This window comes from Leuresthes tenuis, unplaced genomic scaffold, assembly GCF_036924035.1.
Source record: "Leuresthes tenuis unplaced genomic scaffold, fLeuTen1.0.hap1 SCAF_15, whole genome shotgun sequence".
Lineage (NCBI taxonomy): Eukaryota > Metazoa > Chordata > Actinopteri > Atheriniformes > Atherinopsidae > Leuresthes > Leuresthes tenuis.
In genome coordinates, this window is record NW_027325369.1 from 24,089,711 (window position 1) to 24,114,135 (window position 24,425).

Genomic DNA, 24,425 nt, shown 5'->3' on the forward strand with positions numbered 1-24,425 from the left:
AAAGGCCCCAGACTCGAACTGGGACTGGACGCCCCCTCGTAGAAGACCTCCGTGGAGAGAAAATGGCTCAGGCTATCTTTATTCTGTCCTCGCCTGAGTCCCAGGGTGCTTTATTAGGAGATGGCAGCATGAGAAAACCTGTTCGCTGTGGGGGAAAGAAAAGGAACAAACCTGTCAGCTGGAAGCAAAAATGAAAACATAGCGTGGCTGAGCTGTATTTAGGAACATCTTGCTTAAGGGATTGATGTAATGTCTAATATTAAAAGTGTCAGCTGCAGGCTTGGATTGGTTGTCTAGAATCATGGCTTCTTAACAATACCTCCTTGTTCAATTGGGTTGAACCCAAAGCAAATACATGTCAGAAACCAGATCGCCCTCTATCCAGGGAGTGCGCCTACATGTTTCAGAAATATGTTTATAAAAAGATCTTCGTCTGGTATGCGTGGGTCGACTTAGTGATTGTCATCAGTCTCACTAAGAACTTACCCCTGCCCAGATCCTGGCAGTTTTAGAGCTGAATGTCTCAACTTCAGGATGAATAGTTAGCAAACTTGTTATTAAAGCAACTAATATGTCGAAAATAACCAGGGCTGTCTGATAGAAAGCCTTAATCCAATAAGAAAAGCATTGCATTTCCACTGCTTTGTTATATTTGTCTGTGTGTTGGTCAAGTTGCTGCCTTAATTAGAGATAAAAGTTCATAGATTTATTTGATTTTATTAATGGTGGCATAAGTGTGTGTTGTGGTCATCTGGTAAAATGAGATTGTCCTCCTGGCTGTTTTAGTTTGAAAGTTCTTGTCAAGATGAATGGAGGATTTTGTTTCTGAGTCAGTACTTACACTTAATCCCCACTTTGTCGAGATTCACATCTGTTCATCAAAAGTTTTATTGCTTAGATGAAAAGCAGAGGGAGTCCATTTTGCAGCCCCAGTAACAGTCCAGCAGTAGTCCTGCTTTAGATTATTTGACAAGATTATCAGTCAGCTGCACTGTTGTTGTTGTTGTTGTTGTTTTTGATTAACTACTTGTGTTGAACACTACAGATGTTGGCTTGTTGTTAATACTCTAGATAACATTTTGTAATGGTTTCTATGAATTTGAAATGGTTTTAACTTGCAGTTAAGCAAAACTCTGGTCATTCATTGAATACACTTGTAATGGTAAACCCTTGGAATGTTGTACAGCTACCTAAACAGTAATTGCCAAAAAGAGAAAGCAGCATGTTGGTTTGTACCAAAAAATCTGCCCCACTGGGCATATTGTAGTCGGAAAGGCCACTGTTTACAAAATATAGTAAGTTACCTTGCAGTGGCATTAGAGTGGAAGTTATAATTGCTGGCCTGTTTTAGGGTAAATACAATAACCCTCAATTAGATGTCTTGTACATCGGTGTGTGATTGCTGTTTTACATTTTTGGTTGACAACAGTTCTTGGAAAGGAAAACAATGACATCAAGAACTTTTGAAGCCTCTGTTATTGAAGAGGAGATTTGAATCACAGCTCCTCTCATTTGTACCGTCCTACAGAGGTTTCATTCATATTTTAGAACTCCTTAATGGGGCTTTCAGTCAAAATAGCATTAGCTGTGGGTGATCTGGCCAAGAGATCATATGATAGAATCACTATTCATGATCTGAATCAAGGTTCTACCCACAGATTTAGTTTAGTGATCACATGAGTTGGTATGATTGCCTGGAAACAAAGCCTGCCATTAAAACCTGAGGCTAAAGTTCCAGGTCACATATCGTTATATCATGTGTTTGATATGATTTTTTTGTACATAATGTGTGTAAAGTTAAATATGACCTATTTAGCAGATAATATTTACCAGGTGCTGTATCTCTTTCCATGACAGCACACTAGCATTTGTTATTAAGAGATAAACACAAAGTGCAACTGAAGGTGTCGGGGTGTCAGAAGTTCGCAGGTATTTTTTTGGACTTGGCAAATTTGAATTTTATGTCGGAAAAACAAAAGAGCCACCAGATTTATAGCATTTACCCTGAAGGGGACATAAATCTAAGTCAGATTACATCCAACAGCTTAGTGATTACTAGTTTCATGCACTTTACTGAAGCGTTCTTGAAATATTTACGTCTGCATGCCAATAAGCATGACTTTAGCATGGCTACAAGACATCTTAGTTATTAATGTAGGTCATGGTGGTAGGTTCCCTTGTTGTGTTGTGCTCCAATTGGCATAGCTGTTGTAGTAATTGGATTAATGGCATGGTCTACCACACACAGAGTGAACTTTTTGGACAATATAGAAACACAGAGGAAAGGGTTCCTGCAGCACAGACAGGAACTGGCTTCCATTTTACCAGAGCTTAAGTGCTATTTTGTGGTTTCTGCAGTGGAATAAATTTTGCCACATTATATATCACAATGTCTTGTTGAAAGTGTGCGCTACATATGGCAACATGCTTCAAGTTTGATACCGCCAAGAAAGCTTGCAAATGGCCCTTGATTTAAACGTCTATCAAAGAGCGCAGATGAAACGTGCATCATCCATGAGAAAGAATAAAGTTGTTTTCAGTCTTTAAGCAGCTGGTGATTGACAGAGTGAAAGGTGGTGAGTTTCTTTTGGATTGCCCTCCAGCTGTCTTCGGCCTGTTGTGCTGCTCATTCCTCCACCTCAACAATCATGTCACTCCTCATGCAGAAAGGTCACTCCATCTCTTGGTAACCTTTGTCATCACAAGGTACATTTTCCTGTTTTTCCAAAGAGACACTCTATGCAGTGTGTTTCTTAAATGTAATCATGTGTCGCTGGGTCTGGATTAGAGCTTTACAGCACGGACACACTGCATGTCATGCTAAGGGCTTGATGTAGCTGTTTAACATTAAAATGTTGCCTTTTAATTACATTTAACTTCAGTTTAACTTCATGGGAGCTCATTGAAAGAGTTTTTTAGAAATGCCACACTGGTAACACAGCGTAACTGAAATGATTGAATATATTCAAAGCACAAGTAGAACTGGAAAGACCAAACTAGTAGTTAACAGGGAACAACTAAGGAGTGCATGAGGAGCTCACCAGTTAACTCTGAGTAAATAAGATACTCAATCAATTTAATTAGTATAATTTAGTGAATAAATGTATTTAATTTAATGTATCATTACTGATTTAATAAATGTATCATTACTGATTTATGTCACTGTAGGTATGAACCAAGTAATACCTTCAAATCTAAAATTCATAGCTCCTACTTTCATTTTGAGTTTTGTTTTATTGTTTTATTTCTTTGTCATAAAATGGTGATGCATCCCAAATTATACATAAATCAGTCACCTAATTACAAACTTGATCTTCAAGATAAAACAAAACAAAAAAAGCATTGAACAGGACATAACAAAGAATGAATAACATACAAAAACAAAAGTGACCGTAACCCTGAAGTATACAAATATCTCCACAACTAGGATTGGTATCATGTGGTTTTAAACCGTACTTCAGATAGTCCAAAAACGATTTAATTTCCTGAGACACTGAAATGACAAATACATTTATACTCTTAAAACAATCTTAAAAGTGCTGTAACTTGCAGCCACACACACTGACTTGCCCTGAGTTATCTACTTCAGTTTGATCTCATTATAAATGTTATAATGGATTACTAGTAAAACCTCTATAAGGCTGAAATGGTAACCAATGAAAGCATCATTCATGATGTGCGGATAAATTCCAGTTTTAACTAAGTAGACATTTGTCAGCGAGAATGAAAGACCACTTATTGTGAAGAAAGGTATACTAATGTACTGATGAAGTAATGATGAAGTACTCAGTAACCACTCAGAATGATTTATTTAAAGGGACCTTAAGACCACAATTACTAAACTGTCACTGCTTATTTGGTTCTTCGTCTTTTCTTAATCTCAATCATTATTAATCATTATTAATCATTAGCGCCTTAACAAAATTTGGTAAGGAGTTAAAATATATGTGCCCTTACAGAAAAGGTCAGAAGCTAGTTTGTTTGTACATAAAACAAAGAATGAATGGTGTGGACATTGAACGTAAAGCCTTTTGCTGTTAGATGTTGTAGAATAAGGGTTCATACCATTCAAAATTGCAAATTTCTCATTCTTATTTAGCATGTATTTTTCCTTGGGAGTGTGAAAGGGTTAATGCCCGCCTTTAGCTGTTACATGTGGGAGGCAGCTGGTGTAGTATCAAGGACATACAGATGTGAACGCTTTCTGACCTCAAAAGCAGCACCCAAAAATTTTAATTCATCATCCTATAGATGGTTCTAAGCTGTTTCAGTTTCCTTTTCTTTTTTTTACCCTCCCAGACAGACACTGGAAAAATGTAAATATTTTGAGAAAATCCTTTGACTTCTGTACTGCAACAAAAACCCATCGCAGAGCTCTTGAAATTTGCTCGCACATTTATAGAGCTGGGATATCCTCTTTTACTGTAACCAAACAAGTCAAATGCATGCATGTCTTCAGTGGCAGAGAAGATATTTATTGGGTGTAACAAATGCTTGAACTTTAGTGTTACAGGTTTGTCAATTCATCTTTACTTTTGGGAAAAGTATTGTTACAGTTTGCACCATGACCTTCAGAGTGAACACAACTTTCCTGCCAAGTAGCCTCTTTAACAAAGTTGCTTCATATATGTGGAAAATAAGCCATCTTTTAAGGAGAAAGTCTCACTAATAAAAAACATGCCTCTGCAATTTGAGACATTCAAATTAGAAAGAACAAAAAGGAAATACATCAATGCAATAAGACCTAAAACCCAGTGAGAACCGAGCCAGCATAGCAGCATTCTCCATTTTACAAGAACAAGAGGAGGTTTTAAAGATGCTGTTGTCTCTGGTGACGTCATTGAGCTGGGCTTGAAATTACTGCACACAGACAGCCACTGAGTCCTTCTTGGCTTTTAAATGTCGTGTGTGGATTTGTGGGGGTTGCACAGTTTACAGTTTGGGGGCATGACTCTCCTTTAGCAGCCCTGTAGAGAGTTATAGCCCATTAGACAGATCCTGTAATCAATACACACTCCATCTTCAGAAACCCCATCATTAACACCAGCGCTGGACAGCTCGCCCTCAGTTTGTCTGTCCAAACCAGGAGTGCTGCTTTCTCCACTCCAGCTGGTGCGTTTGTTTGTAGGTTGCAAGTGAGCCCTGTTTTGCAGTCTGACTCCACATGTTTTTCTAATTGCTACCATTGACAAAAAAGTGTGGTGAGAATGGGGAACTAGTCATCATCTGGTCTCCTTGTTTTAGAATTTCTTATTTTGTTTATTTGGACATTTTTGTTGATAAGCAGCAGTGAAGTACAATTATTCAAGCAAAGCCTGAAGGTACTTTTTATTAACACTCGAAACATGTTATTTCATTGTTATTGACATTATAATGCAAAACCATGCACGGAAGCGGATCTCTCTGATGAATTCCTAAGCTTGACTGACAATTAGAGAGCAACATTGACACAACAAGCACCTTTCTGTCTCAGTCACATGGAGCCTCACTGAGGCCAATGCATTGTTAGGGTAGTTTGTAGCCAACCATATATCATTGCGCCCTCCTGCTTAAAGACCATATGGAAGCTGTTGGTTTGTGATCCCTTAGGAGGATGGGGTTTGCAGGTTTTTGGTGAACACCTTGTTCCCTCCTCCAGATCCAGATCCCTCCTCCACAGAGTGCCCCAGCATGTGGCCCATTAGAGGCTGAAAGCTGGAGTGTGAGGGGTTTGGTGGAGGCACAATAGGAATGGCTAAAAGTAATGTATACTGTATCATGAGTCAGATGTAGGTTATCAAAATTCCCACGTGGACTTGAGTTTGGAGAATAAAAGCTCTGACTACTGTGTTGGACCAAAAAACCCACACTGTTATGAAAAATGTGCATCTATGACAGAGAAACTTTCAATTGATGAAACATAACCCCTGTGAAATGTACCACAAAGAGCAAATAAAGGATTAGTCAAATGGTGTTAGGCGCTTTCCCTCTGGTTTTGATTAACAGAATAGAGAAGTTTGTTTCTGAGCTTTTAATGAAAGCTTGCAGAGTTTTAAGAAACAGCAGTTTAGTTGCTGACAGCAAAGTTTGTGTATGGTAGACCCGAAATGATTGCACTTGCACTAGCAAGTGGGAATTACATGTTGGAAAGATATCAACACTCACTTGAAATGAAACGAATTGAGAGGCAATTGTATTAACTGCTCAATAGACCAATTCGTACTTCTTCAGTGGCTTGTGAGTACAGATGAGATGTGAATTTTCAAGCTTGTCTCTTCAGCCTGCCTCATGAGATCTGTCAGGTTCTATGACTCCTAAAGAGAGCCTCCTGTTGTCATCACATGAGGTCTGCTGCATGATGTCCTCCATCACAGGTCTGCCAATATTCCGTACAACTTTGTGTAAAGTGTCAACTATTTTCAGAACCCAAGATATGCTTTAGATTTAGCCTTTTTACATCCACTGGCATGGACACACAAAAACATTTTCTACCTGCAGATTTAACACATGAAGTCACACTTCAGTAGGCAGTCATAAGCAAGCTGCTTTATTTGCAATGATATTTAATCTGTTTTTTTAATCCAAGTTCCTATCTCTTAGTGTCAGGGTTTGAAAGAGCCTTTAGTCAAGCCCTCTGTTACCATTTACTAAATTCTAATCTCCAGAGCAACTACAAGCCTCTAAATCTGATAATTGCGCTCTCAGCCTTTGGAGAGTCCTTCCCAAGATTATTGTGATTATGCTTTCATTATCAATATTATTTTCAGAAAGGTCAGATTATCTTTGGCAGCATCGCTGACCCATGGAAAAGGGGGAGATTTCTCTACATGTTTAAATCATGTCAGATAATGGTTTCAGATGGCCCCTTGCTCATTGAAAGGGCTGTAAAGATTTGATGGTCTGTATTACTTAGAGTCAGCGAGAGGGAAGGCAAATCTCTGGTGGATTGTAATGTAGTGGAAACAAGCGGTATGAAATTAAAGTCCAGTGGAAGAGCAACAAAAATGGCAATCTTAGTTAAATGGACAAGTTAAAGTTAAACTCATAACAGGCAACTGCAACTCACTGGAGAAATTACGAACAATACCCAAAAAATGTCCCTGGGACTGTTTTAATGTTGGCTGAGAATTATTGCATCATTGTCTCAAATGCAACCTAAAATGAGATTATTTATCTAACCCCTATGTGAACATTGGAAATTTACGGTAACCATAGCTGTTGGGGCTCTCCTAAGTGATGCTACTCAAGCACTAAGGTCTATCATAAACTTTAATGATGCGTATCCTTCTGGAGCCTAAATTCCATCTCGAGGTGATGATTGAACTCTCAAAAATGAATTGCTGTTCATGCCCCTTGCCATACAATGGCTTACACAAAATCATTAAAATTAGGTTATCGCCGAGCATATACTGATATAGCCTGGCTCCGAGGGCTAGCAGCACCTGAACTGTTGAATGTATAGGAATTGAATACATTGGTATGGCAATACTTCCACATGAATATGACCTTGTGTAATTCCTTCCCTCTGGTTTGAAGGATGTATGGCTGACGTTTCCTTCTTCAAACAGCGCTTTATTGAACATGTAGTCATGACACATTGGGTATATAAATGTATGGCTGAATAACACCAGTATTAGAGCTGGTCATTGCTTAAGTGAGACCAGAAAGGCTGGTGTCAATTGCTGGCAGATTGAGATATTTGTGGGGCGAGATTCACCATTCACTGAATGTGGACAAAAAGTCATCTAGAGCAATTTTAAAGGCATGAGGGATTTTTCATGGTATAAACTTTGAGGATTTATAATTTCCAAAACAGGACTTTAGATACATAAAGGTAAATAAATAGTACACACATAGAGTGATGATTTTAGTTTTACCAGTTCATTCAAACCATGTCAAGAAACATTCGTCCTCATAATTGTGGGCATTTCCACAACAAATTTGTTACCCTGAGATAAGGCAACCTTTTCCTGAAGCTTTGTGTGTATGCTACTTATTGACCTTTTGGTATTCAACATTGGATGTAACTGTACACCTTTACTACTTGTGGACCCTATGAATATAAAAAAATCTGCCCCACATTACTCCTCTGCTGCATTGCCCTTAGCTAATAGACTGTATTTGAAATATAAACTTAGTCATTTTCCAAAGTGAAGCCAGTGAGGAAGTGCCTTTAAACACATTTGTAATAGAGAATAAAAAAGAGAGCAGCAAAACATCAGTAGAGACTCTCATGATGAGCTAATATAAAAGTGCACACTGATAATCTTGACTACGGTAGCAAACAACTAATAATGTGTTTCTAAATGCTAGTGTCAGATAAACTTCGTCCCAGATCCAGTTAGCCCCACCCTGTAAGATGACAGGATAGGTTCCACAGAGTTATTGCATATAAAACCCTTTCTGTCTGAATCTGTGGTTTTAAGACTGTCACTGGTTTCATTCATGACATGTCTTACATAAAAAAACACCACATATACATGCTAACTTTTAGAGGACTGAAAGTTGTACATATTTTAGCGAAGCCCAAAGATAAGGTGTTTCAATTTTAATTGTGTGTTTATTAGAGAATCATATGGATTAACTTTGCGTGTGAAGGTGTCAAAGCTTCACTCTAATAGTCTCCTCTTTTCAGATGACTGGTTGTGGACACAATCTCCAAAAATTTGGCCAGTCTGTCTCGTTCATAATTAAGGCTGAAGTGGCAATGCCTGGAATGTTTGCCATTTCTCCTCTTTTATTTCCAATGGATTCTCATTTTATTATTACTCTCGCAAAGTAATAATTGCTGCACATATTTGTGAAATGGATGGAATGTGAGGCAATTAGTTTTAATGATGTGAAAGACAAATCTGCACGACAGCAATTACTGTGACAATGTGTTCAACAGCCCAAAGGCAGGGCCCAGAGACAACACAGATAGGCAGTGACACTGTATGCTGTGGCCATGCAGGCCTCATGTTGGACATATGTCAGGCCCAGAGTCACTGACCTCGCCACTCTGTTGTCAGCACAGGCGGTGTATTAGTCTGCTGTAAATTCTGTGCCTCATAGTTGAAAATGGGTTGTTGCGATCATTGGTCAGTCCTGTGCTGTTTTTCACGTCGGACATTTTTATATGAGGAATGCAGTTTCACACATTACAGCACTGTCACCCTCCAACATAATGCCACTGGAATCTGTGGCCTATTGGATCCAACACACATTTCTAACTTGAGCTTGAGCAGACTACAGGACAAGACGCCAGCATCCAGCCAGCCCATACTTTAGTTAGATGATGTAGGTTGCTCCTTGCCAAACAGAACTCAGGCAATCCCCATTTTATCCCATAATGGAAAATTCAGATCATGTACCAAGTTATACAAATCCGCAACCACATTTCTGTAAATGTGCATGCTTCGTCAAAAAAAGTGTGTACATTTTCCCCAGACTAGTTAAAACGCAATTCTTCAATGAATTAGATGGTTCAAATAAAATTTCTTCACAGTAAAGCAGAAGAGAGTTGTTATTGTCTGATATTTAATCCTCGATTTGTCAGTTTTTCTCATTAAACCACAGCCTGATGATGGATAATGCAGTGGTTTTCAATTAAACATGGATATTATTTGAGAAAACCACAACTCAGAACTCAGGAAACATATGTGGCTCTCTGCGTGGCTACATAGCTTTGGAAATAAACGTCAAACGATGCAGTTCTGACACAGTCATGCTTCCTTCTGTCGGTTTTGATCTTATGTAATCAGAAACAACACACTCCGTGTTCTGTGTGATTTTACCAAAGAGTACAGGAAACAAAGTGGCCAGAATCTGGTTAGAATTACAATAACAGGATATGTGCAGCAGGTAGAGCGCACTTCGCACCCAGAGGGGTCCTTTCTGACTGCCAGCAAGAGCTGTGGCATCGTTCCTGCCTGCGATATGTCAGTGTTCACAGCATCTGTGTCAATAGCATTCCATAGCTGTTGACGGAGTGCCGCTGTTTGCTTTAGCCACCACAGACCAGTGGTGTGATGTACTGTTTGAGGTCAGTGTCATAAATCTCTAAGTGCTGTCCACTACATGTATTTTTTTTGTTCAAGATCAGCTTGTTTATTTTAAATTGCATACCACAACGTCTCTCAGTACTTGAAGTAACCGGAGTGTAATTGGGAGGTTATGGGGTGGGTTGGCAAAGTGACACGGATTATTTTCCATGATTGCGAAATAACCTCAGCACTCTGTATTTGCAGACTGCTGATGAATATTATGTATGTATTCATCTTTTTAGTGCATTAAGTGCCATCTGATTTAGATTGACAATCAGACAATATCTGGGATGAAGTGTTGGATATTCTCAGTTGGCCTCGAGCATAGTTTTTCCTATTTGCCCTTTTTTTTTTAAATGGCCTCTTACATTTATGACCCTCTTAAGCAGAACGTGCTAGAGTGAAAACACACACTGGGTTCTATATCAGGTTAGAAATGCCAGCAGCACTAAAAAGGTCCATGAGCTTGCTGTATTGGCTTTACCTCAGGCAGAAATTGGATAAAGACCTAATGTAAAATATCATTTACATTCAGACTAAACAGGGCAATTAAAATCCCTGGAGAAATTGAACCTGACAGCCCTTCAAACTCTTTGCTAAATGAGAAGAACCAATATGTTTCAGAGGGGAAACTAAAGGCCCCTTGATTCAATCAATTCAAAGTAAGCTCTGCTCTTTAGATGGGGAAAAGCCATTTCTGCTACTGCTCTGTCATACAAGGGGGACACACGCTCAAGCATGACCTTTTGAAAACTTGACCCCATTTGTGCTCTCTCCACAGCTGACTGCCAGCCCCCCTGCCAGAACCGTGGGTCCTGCAGCCGACCACAGACTTGTGTGTGTCGCTCAGGCTTCCAGGGGCCACGCTGTGAGGAGGTGGCCCCAGAGCAGGTGTACATCCGTGAGCGGGGCACTCTGAGGCGCATTCAGCCTGGCACCAACCCTTTCCAGAGAGACAAACCACAGAGGCGGCCATCAGAGAGACACGCAACTGACACCACCAAGGTCCAGACCCCGCGACCTGCGACCACCAAACAGCCTGTCCACACTGCGTAAGTAGCTCCCTTAACTCTTCTTTTTAGAGCCAAAAAGAGGCTTAAAGCTGTACAGAATAAGGCTGCAACAAAAGTATGTTTAAGAGTGTAAGAGTAATGTTTTCAGGGCTTTTACATTAGAAAGTGTACCTCCATTCAGCTGACTCCTTGCTCAGAGGTCAGGATTGTCTGCATGGTTTGTTACTGGTAAACAGCTCAAGTTTGCTTGTCAAACACATTCTCTTATTGACTCTGCAAACAAACTCACAGATGGCGGCCATTCTCGCTTCTTATGCTTCCCTTAGTCAGAGTTTTGATTTTCATTTAGATTTTGAGACTGCATGCAAGAATTATTTCAGTTTGCTGAATGTGTTGTAATTTACACTATTTTGTGGTTTTCCCCAGAAATACAGTATATTTGTTTTAACCACCGTTACTTTCTTATGCTGCAGCCATGGTTGATATATAATTGCTCTGCTCTAATATCTGAAATTATTTAAAGGCTTTCAAACAAACAGTAGTACATTTATAACAAGTTTGGTGCTGCTTATATTTATCATTGCTATAAATCAAACCAGTGGACTTGGTTCATATGTAAAATGTCTAATACACACAAAATAAAACAAACAATAAGTAATGCAAGGAACATTTGCTACCATGGTTGAAAAAAACTTAAGGAAAATATACCATGACCTACCAAACAGAATTATTAACTCATTGCAATGAAAATGAGCAGGAAGATTCTAGTTTTTTATCTTTAGGCTTTGACTGCTTCGGCTTGTTCTTTGATTTGCTGGAATGATTATAACTGTAATGTATCTTGATAATAATTGCTCAGGCGAAGGCCTCTTGCAGTATATTCAGCAAAATTCTCCAAAGGCTACTAATCAGACAGTCTTAATAGTTTCTTGGCTCGGATGTAAAGCTGTTTGAGTTCCGCTCTTTTTGGAAATAACTTTTTGGTTTGATTAATCACTTTACCATGGCTAGAACCATATTCTGATCAAGGCTGTTGAAAGGGAGTAATTATTTCCGGGAATATTTTTGATGGATTGTTATTGCTTACAGGTTCCGACTTATCTTGTCAAATTGTGCTCCATTTTTGGACTCAGGCCCAGTGCTTTTCTAATCCGCTCAGAGTCTGTTTAAGTGCCATAATTTGTTTGGGCACTGAGGTCATCACTCACTATTTAGCCAGTTTGTCATCTGGGTAATTTCTCTCCACCAAACCACAGAAACATTCTCAATTATATCTGACATTTATGGTGCTCCTCTTGCTAATTATGAAGGTCTTGTGTCATATTGGGCTTTTGTTGGTGTTACGGAATAATGCTGGCCAAGTCATCCACGTGCTTGTGGTAGCTCAGTGAAACTTTTCTAAATATCTTGGCAGATGGTTAATAAAAGAGTTTTTATACATCCTCCTTCCCAAAACAATTATCTTGAAGTCATAGTAAATCTTCTAATCAATACAAGATCTCCGGAGAGTGCACAGTTGCTATGCATGTGTTTTCTTTGTTCTTGACGCACAGGACATATTTGTGTTCTGAGTCACAGATCTGGGATAAATAGAGTGAGACTGAACTGCAGGTTCAACGTTGTAAGAAGCAGACAGTGTTCCTGAATCACAAATATCCCAACTCTGTGTTTCTGAGGATGACTAACCATTCGTAAGAGCTGCTGTTAAGTTCAACATGAGCCATTTCCCCTCTCTAAAATGACCAGCTAATCCAAGGAATAGTTGTTTAAAGCAGTATATTTCTCTATCATTTTCAGGATAGAATAAAAATTTCTATCAATATTGCTAATCGCCTTCATTTTTACATTCATTCAATAATTATTTGAATACTTGACTTTGTCCTTCCAAGAAGCTGTTTGAGCCCTTTGTGAACTGCTGCGAATTTTCTACATTCTCTCAGTCTAGAATGATCTTTTAGGGGTGGAACGGTGTTCCCTATGGATAACTGGTGGATGCAAGTCTTGGTTTCAAATATCAGGTTGAGGTTCCACTGTTACCAAAGCCAAGAAAGCACGAGCAATGTGAGGTCACGGAGAGTGAGAGTCAGATATCGAGAGTGGTGCCAAGGCTCAATAAAGGAGTCAGAGGAGGGAAGTAGGGAGGACAGATGCTCAGACTGAGATAGATCATGTTGGCCTCGCCCCCACTTATATGTTGCGGGAGCAAGGGCCGCACGGTACATGCAGCCAGTCTGCTTTCATTTTTCATTACTGGAGAAGGTGTGAGGTACTATATATGTCTTTCTTTGAGCAGACTTGGCTTGTTATGTCAGTGGCACCCTGTAAATAACACAGCCTGTCAAGTGGCGCCAACTACAAGAAATAGTTTAAAGAAAGACAAACCATAGGGGAAAGAAGAAAAGGATATTAAGAAACGCAACATTCTGAAAGAAAAAGTAATCAATTAAGCTGATGCAGGTAATGGGAATTTCCACAGAGTATTGCTTTTTTCCCAGACTTTGCCTTCTCAGTGTCCAGACAATATTTGTTCATGGTTTAAAAAATAAAAAAATCAGTTTTTGCACATGAAGAAGATGATGTGCGGCTCAGATGTCATCAGACCATCAATTAAGCGTTGTGGGGCTTAAAAGAGGCTTTTTTAATCAGGCATCATGGAATCCAAATATATTTTGTTGAAACGCTCATATGAATTAAGGTATGAATGAACCCATATGACAGCTTCAGTTGGAGAAATTGTTGAGAATTCACATTGTTCACATTGTACACTCATGGTGTACAGTGAGTAAACTGTACAAGGTTGTCAGTGTCAGTCTTAGAGATGCTCTAAATATATCCCACTAACAAGACTTTTTTCATAAAAGTGATTTGCAGGCACTCTTTCCCAGCTTCCTAAGCCATGATTGCTCCTTTGGGGACATAATTGTGAGTTCTACAGTCTTCTTCTAAGTTTCCAGAAAAGTTCCTGGATGCCTTATCTTTACCTTGTTTAGCTCAATTTAACTTTAGGGCTATTAAATTATTCGACCAACAGAATAGATAGAGGTTTGACCACCTAAAATAAACTTCATGGTGGGATTGAAAGAACATAAGAGGAACCTCAAGTATTGGGAGATTCTAGTACATGGGAGCACAATTTCATACCTTACTTCATACTGGGATTAACTGTAAAATTTAAAGTAAGTAGATCCTATGTGCAGCTGACAACCAAATAATGGTTTCCTCCTCTGACCTGTGATGTGGAACAAATGCATTTTACTATAACCCTGTGTTTCCTGTGAGCACCATGCTCAGCAGTAAAGGCTGTGAAAGCTGGTCCCCGTCAGCCTAAAAACCCCATAAATCCCAGTATGAAGGTCAGGGTTGGTAGTGAATACTCCTGGTGTAGCTAGAAGAGTGATAATGCGCACAGGACGTATTCCCCACCTCCTGTGAGTCCTTCATATCAACTCCACTACTCCACAGTTGACTTTGACATCAGCTCGGTGCAGGAAACAGAACAGGGCAGAGCAGGATGTGCCTGCTTTATGCAGGTCATCCTGACAAAGGTCATCTCTCTTAGGTCTCGCTTACATAATGAGACTCGGCACAGCTACCAGCTGCTACCTGAAAAACAGGTTTACAGTTATACTGCAAATAGTTCAAGTCAGTGTTCAAGATCTTACATCTGATGACTCATTATAAAGAACAGACTATGTCCACCATAGGATTACAGTTCACTTTCATTTTGTGGGTTCAGGGATGCAGTTCTTTACCAACTATTTAATTAGACAAAAATGGTATCATACAGAGAAAAAAGGCCTATCTTAACTTTTGTCACAGCCTGATACATTACCACCAAACATCAGTACTTCAAACAGCACAAAACCCAGTGTAGCACCCAGCACTGTTTTTTTTTCCTCAACACCTCACAATTTAGTTTCATATTCCGTCTAATTAGTTATTCTGATGATGAAAAATGTGTCTGTTGCGTGGAACCAATTGACTGCATGGAAAGAATGAATGTGATCACTGTCGTCAAAAGTAAAGTCAAAGCAGGTGTGCATTAAAGCTCAACATCACTGATGGCTTCTAGTTGCTGGCTCCAGTTAAGTCCCATTTAAAAGGCATGACATTCTCTCAAATACTTAGTCAAAAAAAGGTTCTCACAAGTTAGTTTGTTTACTCCTTCTTATGTGTATACTTTTATCATTTTGGAACTCTGTCTGCAAAGCTATGCTGTTGTAAGTAATATGGACAGGATGATATAGACAGGATGAACTTTTAACTATGTCACTTTTTTCCCTAAAAGCAGCTAAAATATGGACTCATCTCACCACAGAACATGTGTCCACTGTCTGTTTGTCCATCTGATATTAGCTTGTGCCCAGAGAACTCAGCTAAGAAGAGTTAAGTAATGGCATCCCTCTGGCAAGGCAGTGTCCCACACAGTGTCACGTGAACACTTGGAAAAGCACTCACTTCCAAATGGCTCACTTCCTCCCGCCATCCAAAAACATGCACGTTACGTTAATAGATTATTCAAAGTTGAGTCAGTGTGAGCATGCATAGTTGTTTGTCTCTGTGTGGCCCTATGATGGACTGGTGAGCTGTCCAGGGTATACCCCGTCTGTCGCCAGGATTTGCTGAGAAATGCTCCAGCACAGCCCCACCTGCTTGGAAAATATTGGCCTATGAGATCTTTATGGTATGATGGATCTTGGTCATTCAGAGCTTCATATGTAAGGAGAAGTATTTTAAATTCTGAATTTAACAGGGAGGCAATGAAGAAAAGCTAAAACTGGGGAAATATGATCTCTCCCGCGAGTTCTCATCAGAACTCTGGCTGCAGCATTTTGGATCAGCTGGAGGCTTTTCAGGGAATTTTTTGGACAGCCCAACAATAAAGAATTATAATAGTCAAATCTTGAAGTAACAAATGCATGGATAAGTTTTTCTGCATCATTCTGAGAGAGGATGTTCATCATTTTGGCAATCTCATGTAGGTGAAAGAAGGCAGTCCTTAAAACCTGTTTTATATGTAAGTCAATAGACAGATCCTGGTCAAAAATAACTCCAAGGTTCCTCACTGTAGTACTAGAAGCAAAGGAAATGCCATCTAGAGTAAGAATATAACTAGACAGGTTCTCCCTGAAGCGCACAGGTCCTGACACCCTCACCTATCACCAACTAATATTTTGAAACTAGAGTCTTCTTAAACTGTGTTATTTGTGGATTATGGGAACCTTTGTGTCTTTTTTTGCCAGTCTAAACTTTCTTTTCAAGTTTGTGCTGCCATCAAACTCGAGATGTAGTTATATTTTCGTAAGCCAATGAAGTTGGTCTGTGAAAAACTTGGAAATGATTTATTTTGTACATCTGTCTGTTAAATAAAGGTTTGAATGAATGAACAGATTACAGATTTTAGGTGTTTGGGTTAGGGTTAGGGTTGTAGGTGTAGGCTACATACTGCTGTGTTTTTCATTGTACACTGCTTTGCGGACAGCAGGAATTCTTTGTGATTTAAGAAGCCAAAATTTTGTCACAGATTTTGAGCAGAAATGCCCTCCCAGAGAGCTACAGCCACAGGGGAAAGAAAATAGGGTCAGACATAATTACCAAATTTGGTTAAACCCGGTAACATACTCAGATGTTGAGAACACAATGAAAACACCCAGTAAAGACAGCAATACATGCAGTTTTCTCTGCATTAACTGTAATGTCTATGTCGGCCCCAACATTTTACTGGTGACTAATGCGGCTGGTGGTTATATGGCTTGTTGACTCAAGGCTTTGCACATAGCCACCCAGTCATTTTTCAGAGGAAACTGTGGTCATAGTGGGAGTTCTCCATGTTTATCATGGATCACTGGTCGCTTTCACTCCCACTCCAGACAAACCACACCACCAGGACTGCCCGGAGCTCCTGTCAAAGCCATCTACAGTAGGTGATCTCTGCACCTGTATTGAAATATTGTTTTACTCTACCCGTGTTCATGGTAATAATGATCACTGAAAACTTTAAGGTATCAAATGTGAAAGTAACACAGACCTTGAATGAAATATGATCATCCATCCATCCATTTTCCATATCTGCTTAATCCGTCAGTCGGGTCGCGGGGGCGCTGGAGCCTATCCCAGCAGTCATCGGGCGAGAGGCGGGGTACACCCTGGACAGGTTGTCAGTCCATCACAGGGCCACACAGAGACAAACGAGACAAACAACCACACACACGCTCACACTGCTAAGGAAGGAATCAAGCCTTGAGTCTGGCGCTGAAATATGATCATAAACTTGGAAATAGTGGAGTGGAAATTCACTCACCACTTTTTAGTTGAAACCATAATAAATTAAAAGAGAAGTTCAAATCCCATAGCTTTACATCTGATATTACTCTTGATACCTCTGACTTTGATCAGATGTATATGTTCTGACGGCTAAAATATAGATCTAAACATTGAGCCTGGGAAAGTTTTCTGACTGTACCAACTGGTACTTGTCTGCTTTGCTACTCAGAGAAGTGATGTCCAGAATCATCCTCATGTCTCCGTCTCGGTTGCTGCCAGAACAGAAGAGGCCTTGTACAGTACAAGGGGAGTCAAGTTAAAGTAAAATAAAAGGGTAAAGGGCAGGGGAATTCCCACAGGTTGAACAGTACTGTATGCTCTCATCTGAATAGGGCCTTTTCTAAACCAGGCACAAGACTATGTGTCTTGAGTTATGATTTGTATCTCCATTCGGACTGGGAATGAACTTGAACGAGAGCAGGTTAACTGGCTCTTGGCATGCAGGCATGTTTGTACTTCATGTTGGTGCTACAAACTTGACCCAAGCCCTGACCTCAGTCCCTGCTGAGTACTTTCTCTTGTGATATGAGTAGGATATGGCTTTCTGGAGTAAGACTGGACATTCTCTGTGGTGTTTTTTCATTCCGTACCTCTTCTACTGAGGGTTTAGCTTTAAAATGGAAGAGTGAAGATTCAGTTACAAAGGTCACTCTCTCCATAGGTGATTCTTTTATTGGCTTGCCAAGAAAAGGAAGTGGTGAACTTTTGTGTAAAATAAAAATGAACCAAGATTGATTCAGCATATGTTGGTTTGGTTTTTTTTGGTAACGTGTATCTAAATTTACTGCAAATTTGTTTTATGAGTGGAACTTTAATACACAACAATACTGACCAAGCCAGGCCAGGAAGACTTGTTGTGTGTTTTCCTACAGAGACAGAGCCAGATGAGTCCCATGAGTGTTTGGCTTCCTGCTAGGCCAGAGGGAACAAAGGACCATAGAGAAGTCTGATCTAAGCATGGGACAGATATGTCTTTCTCTTCCTCCATTGCAACTTTCCTAAAGCCCCATCTGAAACACACTGTGTGTGCTGCAGTGCCAGTGGACTCTGTCTCAGTAGCCAAATCCTTCTCATCGTGCAGGCTTCTGCAGATGCAGCTGTCTTAGAGACACAAATGCTGTTCCTGTAGTTACAGGAAGAAGGATGCCTATCCCAGAATGCACTCATACTCCAGTGCTCGGGCAGATGGAGACAACATCAATCAGGCTCATCTCCTACATATATCGCTTGGTGTTGAAAATATGGATCAGCAGTATGGCTACATGGGACCAGTTAATCCATGCAGATGTCAGGACACAGGGTTCCTGTGGGGCTGAGCAGTGGAGTAGACCTGCAAACAGGGCAAAGATACATGTCCAACAAGAATCACACAACCCTTGTTTTGTATTGTCCTTTTTCATGCTGACATGTATCCCCTGTGTTCTGTGTGAATTTCTGATGAAGTTTTGATTTCAAATCAGTGTTATGTGCCTGGTCTAAAATTCTCTCAAGCATCTCCTTCTTTGGAAGCCCTTTTTGGCTTATTGTCAAAGCAGTCTGACATATGATGCTTACCGGCAAATAGACCTAGCTTCAGTCAGCACTTTGTAATGGCTCTTCCTGCTGACCCGTCTTGTGGCATTTCACTAAGTGAATGATCAGAGAAACTACAATAAACTGGAGAATATTGAATGGCCTCTCGACTCACCATGCTTCCAGGCATTTTGATTCCAGCCGCTGAACCACAATTACCACACTGCCTTGCTTCCATCAAGAATCTGGGCCTTCTTGATTTCTTATTTTGAAAACCCTATTTTATAAATGCTGAGGTGAAAACAGACAGATTGGCAGTGCTACAGGCCCCCTGGAGATAAAAATGGAGCTGTTTATTTCACAGCTTTTGGCTTGTGATTGAGTAGATTTCAGTAGTTATATGTTTTGATCACGTTGTGCTGGCAAACCTCATTGAGGTCAAATTTAAGAAAAAAAACTCTTTTAATGCTGGTGGTGAAGAAAGAAAAATTAAGAGAAACTTCATCTCCTCATTTGTCTGTGTAGCACTTTGACAAATCTAAATGACAGTCTTTGTTTGCTTAGTAAATTTATCTGGAATCTTCTCTTTTTTTCATTGTGTGCAAGGGCCAGTTGTTGTATGAGCCTTATCTGCTGTGGGCCAAAAAAGAAAATCTTTCTGAATCAGTCCAACTTCACAATAATTTATTTCACCAAGGTTCTGGCCGCTACTAGTGGGATTCCTGGAAGACTGTCCAGACAGAGAAAGCATGATTTAATCCAGCCTCAGTGGCTGGTGCGATAAGCCCTCGGACACACCCAGATTTTCAGGGGTGATATTCTACCAGAACCCACAATTTTCCAAGTCATAATGACTAGAGATGTTATCAAAGAAAGACTGGACCTTTAATACACACTGATGCCTGGCCTTAGATGACCTGCATACAAGGAAAACTTGTAAGGAGCTTATCATGTTAGCATCTGTTTCTGTAACCAGGTGTTTTTCTTTTATTTCTATTTATTGTAGGAGACACTTACTGGACCACTTGCTCCAAATGGCAGTTAAATTCGATTTCCAAGCAAATGTAATGCCAACTGCATCGCCACCTCTTAAAGAGATAGTTTGTGTTAGATTAGAACAATTTAACCGTATTCTTGCTTGGGTCGTAAATATCTTAGTTAGCGGGAAGAAAATGTAAGTCTGGATGTATTCAAGTTAAAAAGATAAAATCAACCTCAGACTTTCAGTTTTTCTTTACAGTAAGAAAACCAAAATAATATAAGTTAATGAGCATTTTTTTTATTTTTCAGCAGTGTCTATTTTCTGAGAGATCAAGCTTTTTCCTTCAGTTGTAATCAAGATTTCTTGTGAGTTTTATCAATGTGCACATGCTGCATGATATTATGCGAAGCAAGCTGCGAGAAAAAAACAAAACCTTTACTGCGACAGATTAAACTTTCACAAAAATCTGTAATTTAGGGTAGGACTTAAATGTGACAGAGGCTGCTGTTGAGTTATTTTTGAGTTTCAAATGAACAAAAACTTTACCACCATGCCATTGCGTGACCTCGTTGCTATGAGGAACACACAACAACAGTATGATGAAAATGTCCCTGGGATTGGATATTATATTTATTGGTGCATGCAGAGGATCAGACCTCAGGATTTTATTGCAAAAAGCACACAGTGACCTCAGTGAATGATGAATGGATGAGGGCGTTCTGCATAAAGCCTGAGAATGAGATGACCACAGTGGGGTTTGACCACTGGTGGTACAGATGGTTTGGTGCACTGAATGGCTGGGTAAGAGAGGATTAATTATTTTTCAGTTTGCAGAGCTTTCTTTCACCTCCTAAAAAACACTCCAAGGCTCTTAAGAAACAACCTCTGAATTGAAGCTGTTCCTTAGTCTTGCTGTGGGACTGAGAGACATTCCAACAAAGTTAAAAGAAAATAGACTTTAAGTGTGCAATTAGTAATTAATATCTTATCAAATATCAGAGATAAAGCTTCAGTATGTTTCCTGCTAATCTGCCATATTTGATCATCTCCAAACTACACTGTAGTTAATTCTTCGGTCGTCACAGAGATTCATAACACTGTTGGGCTTTGAATAGCAAAACATGAACAAAAGTCAAGTGTGTATGTCTTTGCTAATGCTCTCAAATAACACCTCCTGGGACTAGTTTCAACAGTCTGCACTCTCCTTCCATGCCTGTAAAACACGGAGCACCATCTGTTGCTGAACCTTTTACTGAAAAATATCTTGACATTCTCAAATTCAAAAACTGTTGGAAAAAGCTGGATCATCTTTGTCTGTGTCAAAGTGTTTCCTGGTTTAACAGCGTGTATCCTGAAAAAGTTAGTGCTGCACAGTTTATTTTTTTTCAGGACACACCATCTGAATCCAAATCTCTAACTGCTGCAATGGCTCTTGGTAGGAAACAATTAAAAACTTTGGAATAGGGCCACAATGCCTTGTTGTGTCCAAATCAGTTTGTACGTCTTACATTGTGTTCTGTATAGTTCAAAGAGCTCTCTCTTTGAATACAAAAATTTGCGTTCCAAATGCACTCATAAATCTTGTTTCTTCTTTGTTGCCAACAGTGTTTGCAGTGGTTGAGCAGCACAAAGTTTTCATTGTTTCTGCTGCTGTTTGCACATTTTTTTGGATTCCTTCTGTTCCCTACAGTTACACTGATGATATGCATATCCAAACACAGTCTTTGAAATGAACAACAGCTTATAACATTTTATCTGAATGTGACAAATGTGTTCAAACTGTGATTTACACTAGGTCTTTGATCATCATCATTTATATACCCATTTGCCATGTAGCCTCCAAATTGTCCTAATTGTGTGCAGTACTTATGTAATAAGGATGTCTGGCTGAGGTTTCATGTTGGAAAAAGGTAAATGGAACTTTTAAACATTTTGTTGAAATAAGAAGACAAATGACTCGCAGAATGGAGCAATGCTTGTGCTGAATGGTTGTAAACCTTGTGGTGGTTGCAGAGGTTTGCCACTCATCACTCTGGAGGTCATGTCCAGTCCAACACAAAGAAAACTGTGACGGGATAAAGTGACAAGCCTGGGAGCTATCGGGTTGTGCAGTGCGACCGAGACGGGGATGCTCATGCCAGAAACTTCTGCCTGCTGTCACACTGTCGTGTTTAGACAGTCTGTTCAAAGCCAAATGGCTCCATCCAAAAACCAGACAACCTCCCCATATCATTCTATTTTCTGCATTAGCTGCTACAAGCCAACAGTCCAACCCATTAGATGTGGGTTTGGACTTTGTTATTCTCAAACAAATCAAAATGAAAAATGAGCTTTGCCAAGTTGGACCTGTGCTGAGCTTCTAGTGCTGAAAGAGCTTGTGAAAAAACAATTCATACAGCTATGCTGACCTTCTTTCCAACCTACAAGGGATCTTGAGCCCAAAAGTAGGTTCCTCTGCTTAGAATACATCAAGTGTCAAGAGTGCTTTTTTTCTTCAGAAGATTTGTAGAGACAGAAGATCATGAAAGCACCTCGGAGACAGAACTGTTAGTGAATGAATCAGCTGCTGCTCATACGTTACTGCGCAGTGCTTCACATAAACACTGATCGGGCCTCGTCATACAGAGTGGGCTGCGGAGATATTTTAAGATATAAACAATTCCTGAGGATCTGGGTCACTGTGTGTATGTGTGTGTAAGGATCATCATAGAAATCCTGAATTCCTACGTCTACTTAAGAGGCACTTGTTTCCCAGCAGACAACTTACAGAAACAACATGGTCACCACTTGGATGATTAGAGATGGTGTTTTCCAGGCCACCACAGGGGTTTCCTGGCACCTTAACAAAGCCCCCCCCCCATGCATTTTCATCAGAACACAAAAACTTCAAACACCTGGCATTTTGCTTGGAAGGCCAATTCATTTTGCTCTACTAGCAAGGTTTATGTACAGCATCAGCAGAAGTCCAGAGATCAGAGGATTTGTAGCCTTTTTGACTGCCATCCAGTTCCTGGTACTGACTCGTGTTCTCACAGTGCCTGACTGTGTCTTCCATCCAACTCATCTGGTTCAAGGGGTGAGGTTGGAGCTGCCATGCACACTGCCTGCCATGCCTGTTTGAGAACTAATATTCACATGTTGTAATGCAACTAAGGGTTCAAAAGATTTGCTTCTGAGTGCCAAGTCATACTTTTGCAATCCACTGGAAGCTGTGTAGTGTTTCATGCACAATGTGGATTCTTGGCCATCACTGTCTATGAGTTGTAATTTCCTCAGATGAGGGCTGAAGTTTAGCCCTAATTCCTTTCCATGTGTGCATATGAAATGAATAATAATAAGTGAAGGTGGACAGTGCCAATGACTTAATGTCTTAGTTGGAGTCTTCTCCTGCTATCACTTTGATCAAGTGTTTGGCCTGAGATTTATCAGAATTCATTGTTTCTCTTGGAATATAATTACAGTTCTGAACATGTTCGATCTCAGACAAGATATACACTGTATGTCAGGGAATATCCTTAGTGTAATCAAAGAGTCTAAATAATACAACTGATATAATTTGATTTCATTTCAGGATTTCAACATCTTGTGTGCTGCAAAGATTTGTTACCTTAGGTTATGCTTTTTTGGAGAGTAATTGATTTCAATGTCATATCTGCATGCAACCATCCTGGAGTAATGGAAAGCATGAAAATTAGACATAGAAGGGAAAAAGAGTCCTTCATGTTCTGTATTTTAGCAAGATATTTACAGTTTTTTGCCGAGACCAATTAATCACCTCCTGGTTACGAATTGTATCATCAACATCTGGAAATAAAGTGAGGAATTTACATTGTTGATCAATTGCTGAAAACCCTCCAGAACTGATTTACTTAGGACAGGACTAGCATTCATTTGTTTTGTTATAGGTGACCAGAGGCCATATTCATAGTTTACCAGTGCAAAATGTTGCTTGTTGGAATACCTTGAAAATTATTAGGATTATGATGCTTTCTAACAATTTCCTCTTGAAATTAAGACCATATTCTTGTAAAGATAAAAGCTATTCACAAAGCGCCTTAGCCCTCACTCCATGACAGGAAACGGTTGATGTGCCAAGGAGGACTTTTTATGATGTTTTTTGAGCAAATGAGCGAATAAAGAATTCATACAGATTAGATCATGCAGCGGGGATCATGTTTGTGGTCAATCTCATGATGCTCTCACATCTCACACCCAGCATAATATAGGCTGAAATAAGAGTGATCACAGCACTAAGACATTTCCCTGATGGAAAACTGCAACAACATAGAAGTGGTCTCTCAGTAGTTTTGTCAAAAAACTATTGGTATGTGAACAGAATTTTACATACTCACATTTTACAGAAGCATAGCTCATAATTAATTCAATAAAGATGTTCATGGCATAGAATAGTTTTCATAATTACATCTTATATTGTAAGATTTGACCAGTTCATGTTATTCTGGTTGTGTCTGAATCCACACTCTGGGTTAGTGACCATAGATTCTGTGTTACTTTGAATAGTGCATTGTGGGAATCTTTCTTTCTGTTTTATTTTTGTTTTCTTATTCATCAGTTTTATTTTTACCTCTC

The 24,425-nt window shown here is 39.7% G+C and overlaps 1 protein-coding gene across 2 annotated transcripts in view; it reads left to right on the forward strand.

Annotated features, from left to right (window-relative positions):
- LOC140269973 (latent-transforming growth factor beta-binding protein 2-like) overlaps nucleotides 1-24,425 on the forward strand; it is an 84,017-nt gene that overhangs the window by 5,343 nt on the left and 54,249 nt on the right. For both annotated transcript variants that reach the window (XM_072365022.1, XM_072365023.1), the window contains exon 3: nucleotides 10,786-11,056. In XM_072365022.1, the coding sequence (XP_072221123.1) occupies nucleotides 10,786-11,056 (271 nt within the window). The remainder of the gene's footprint in view (nucleotides 1-10,785; nucleotides 11,057-24,425) is intronic.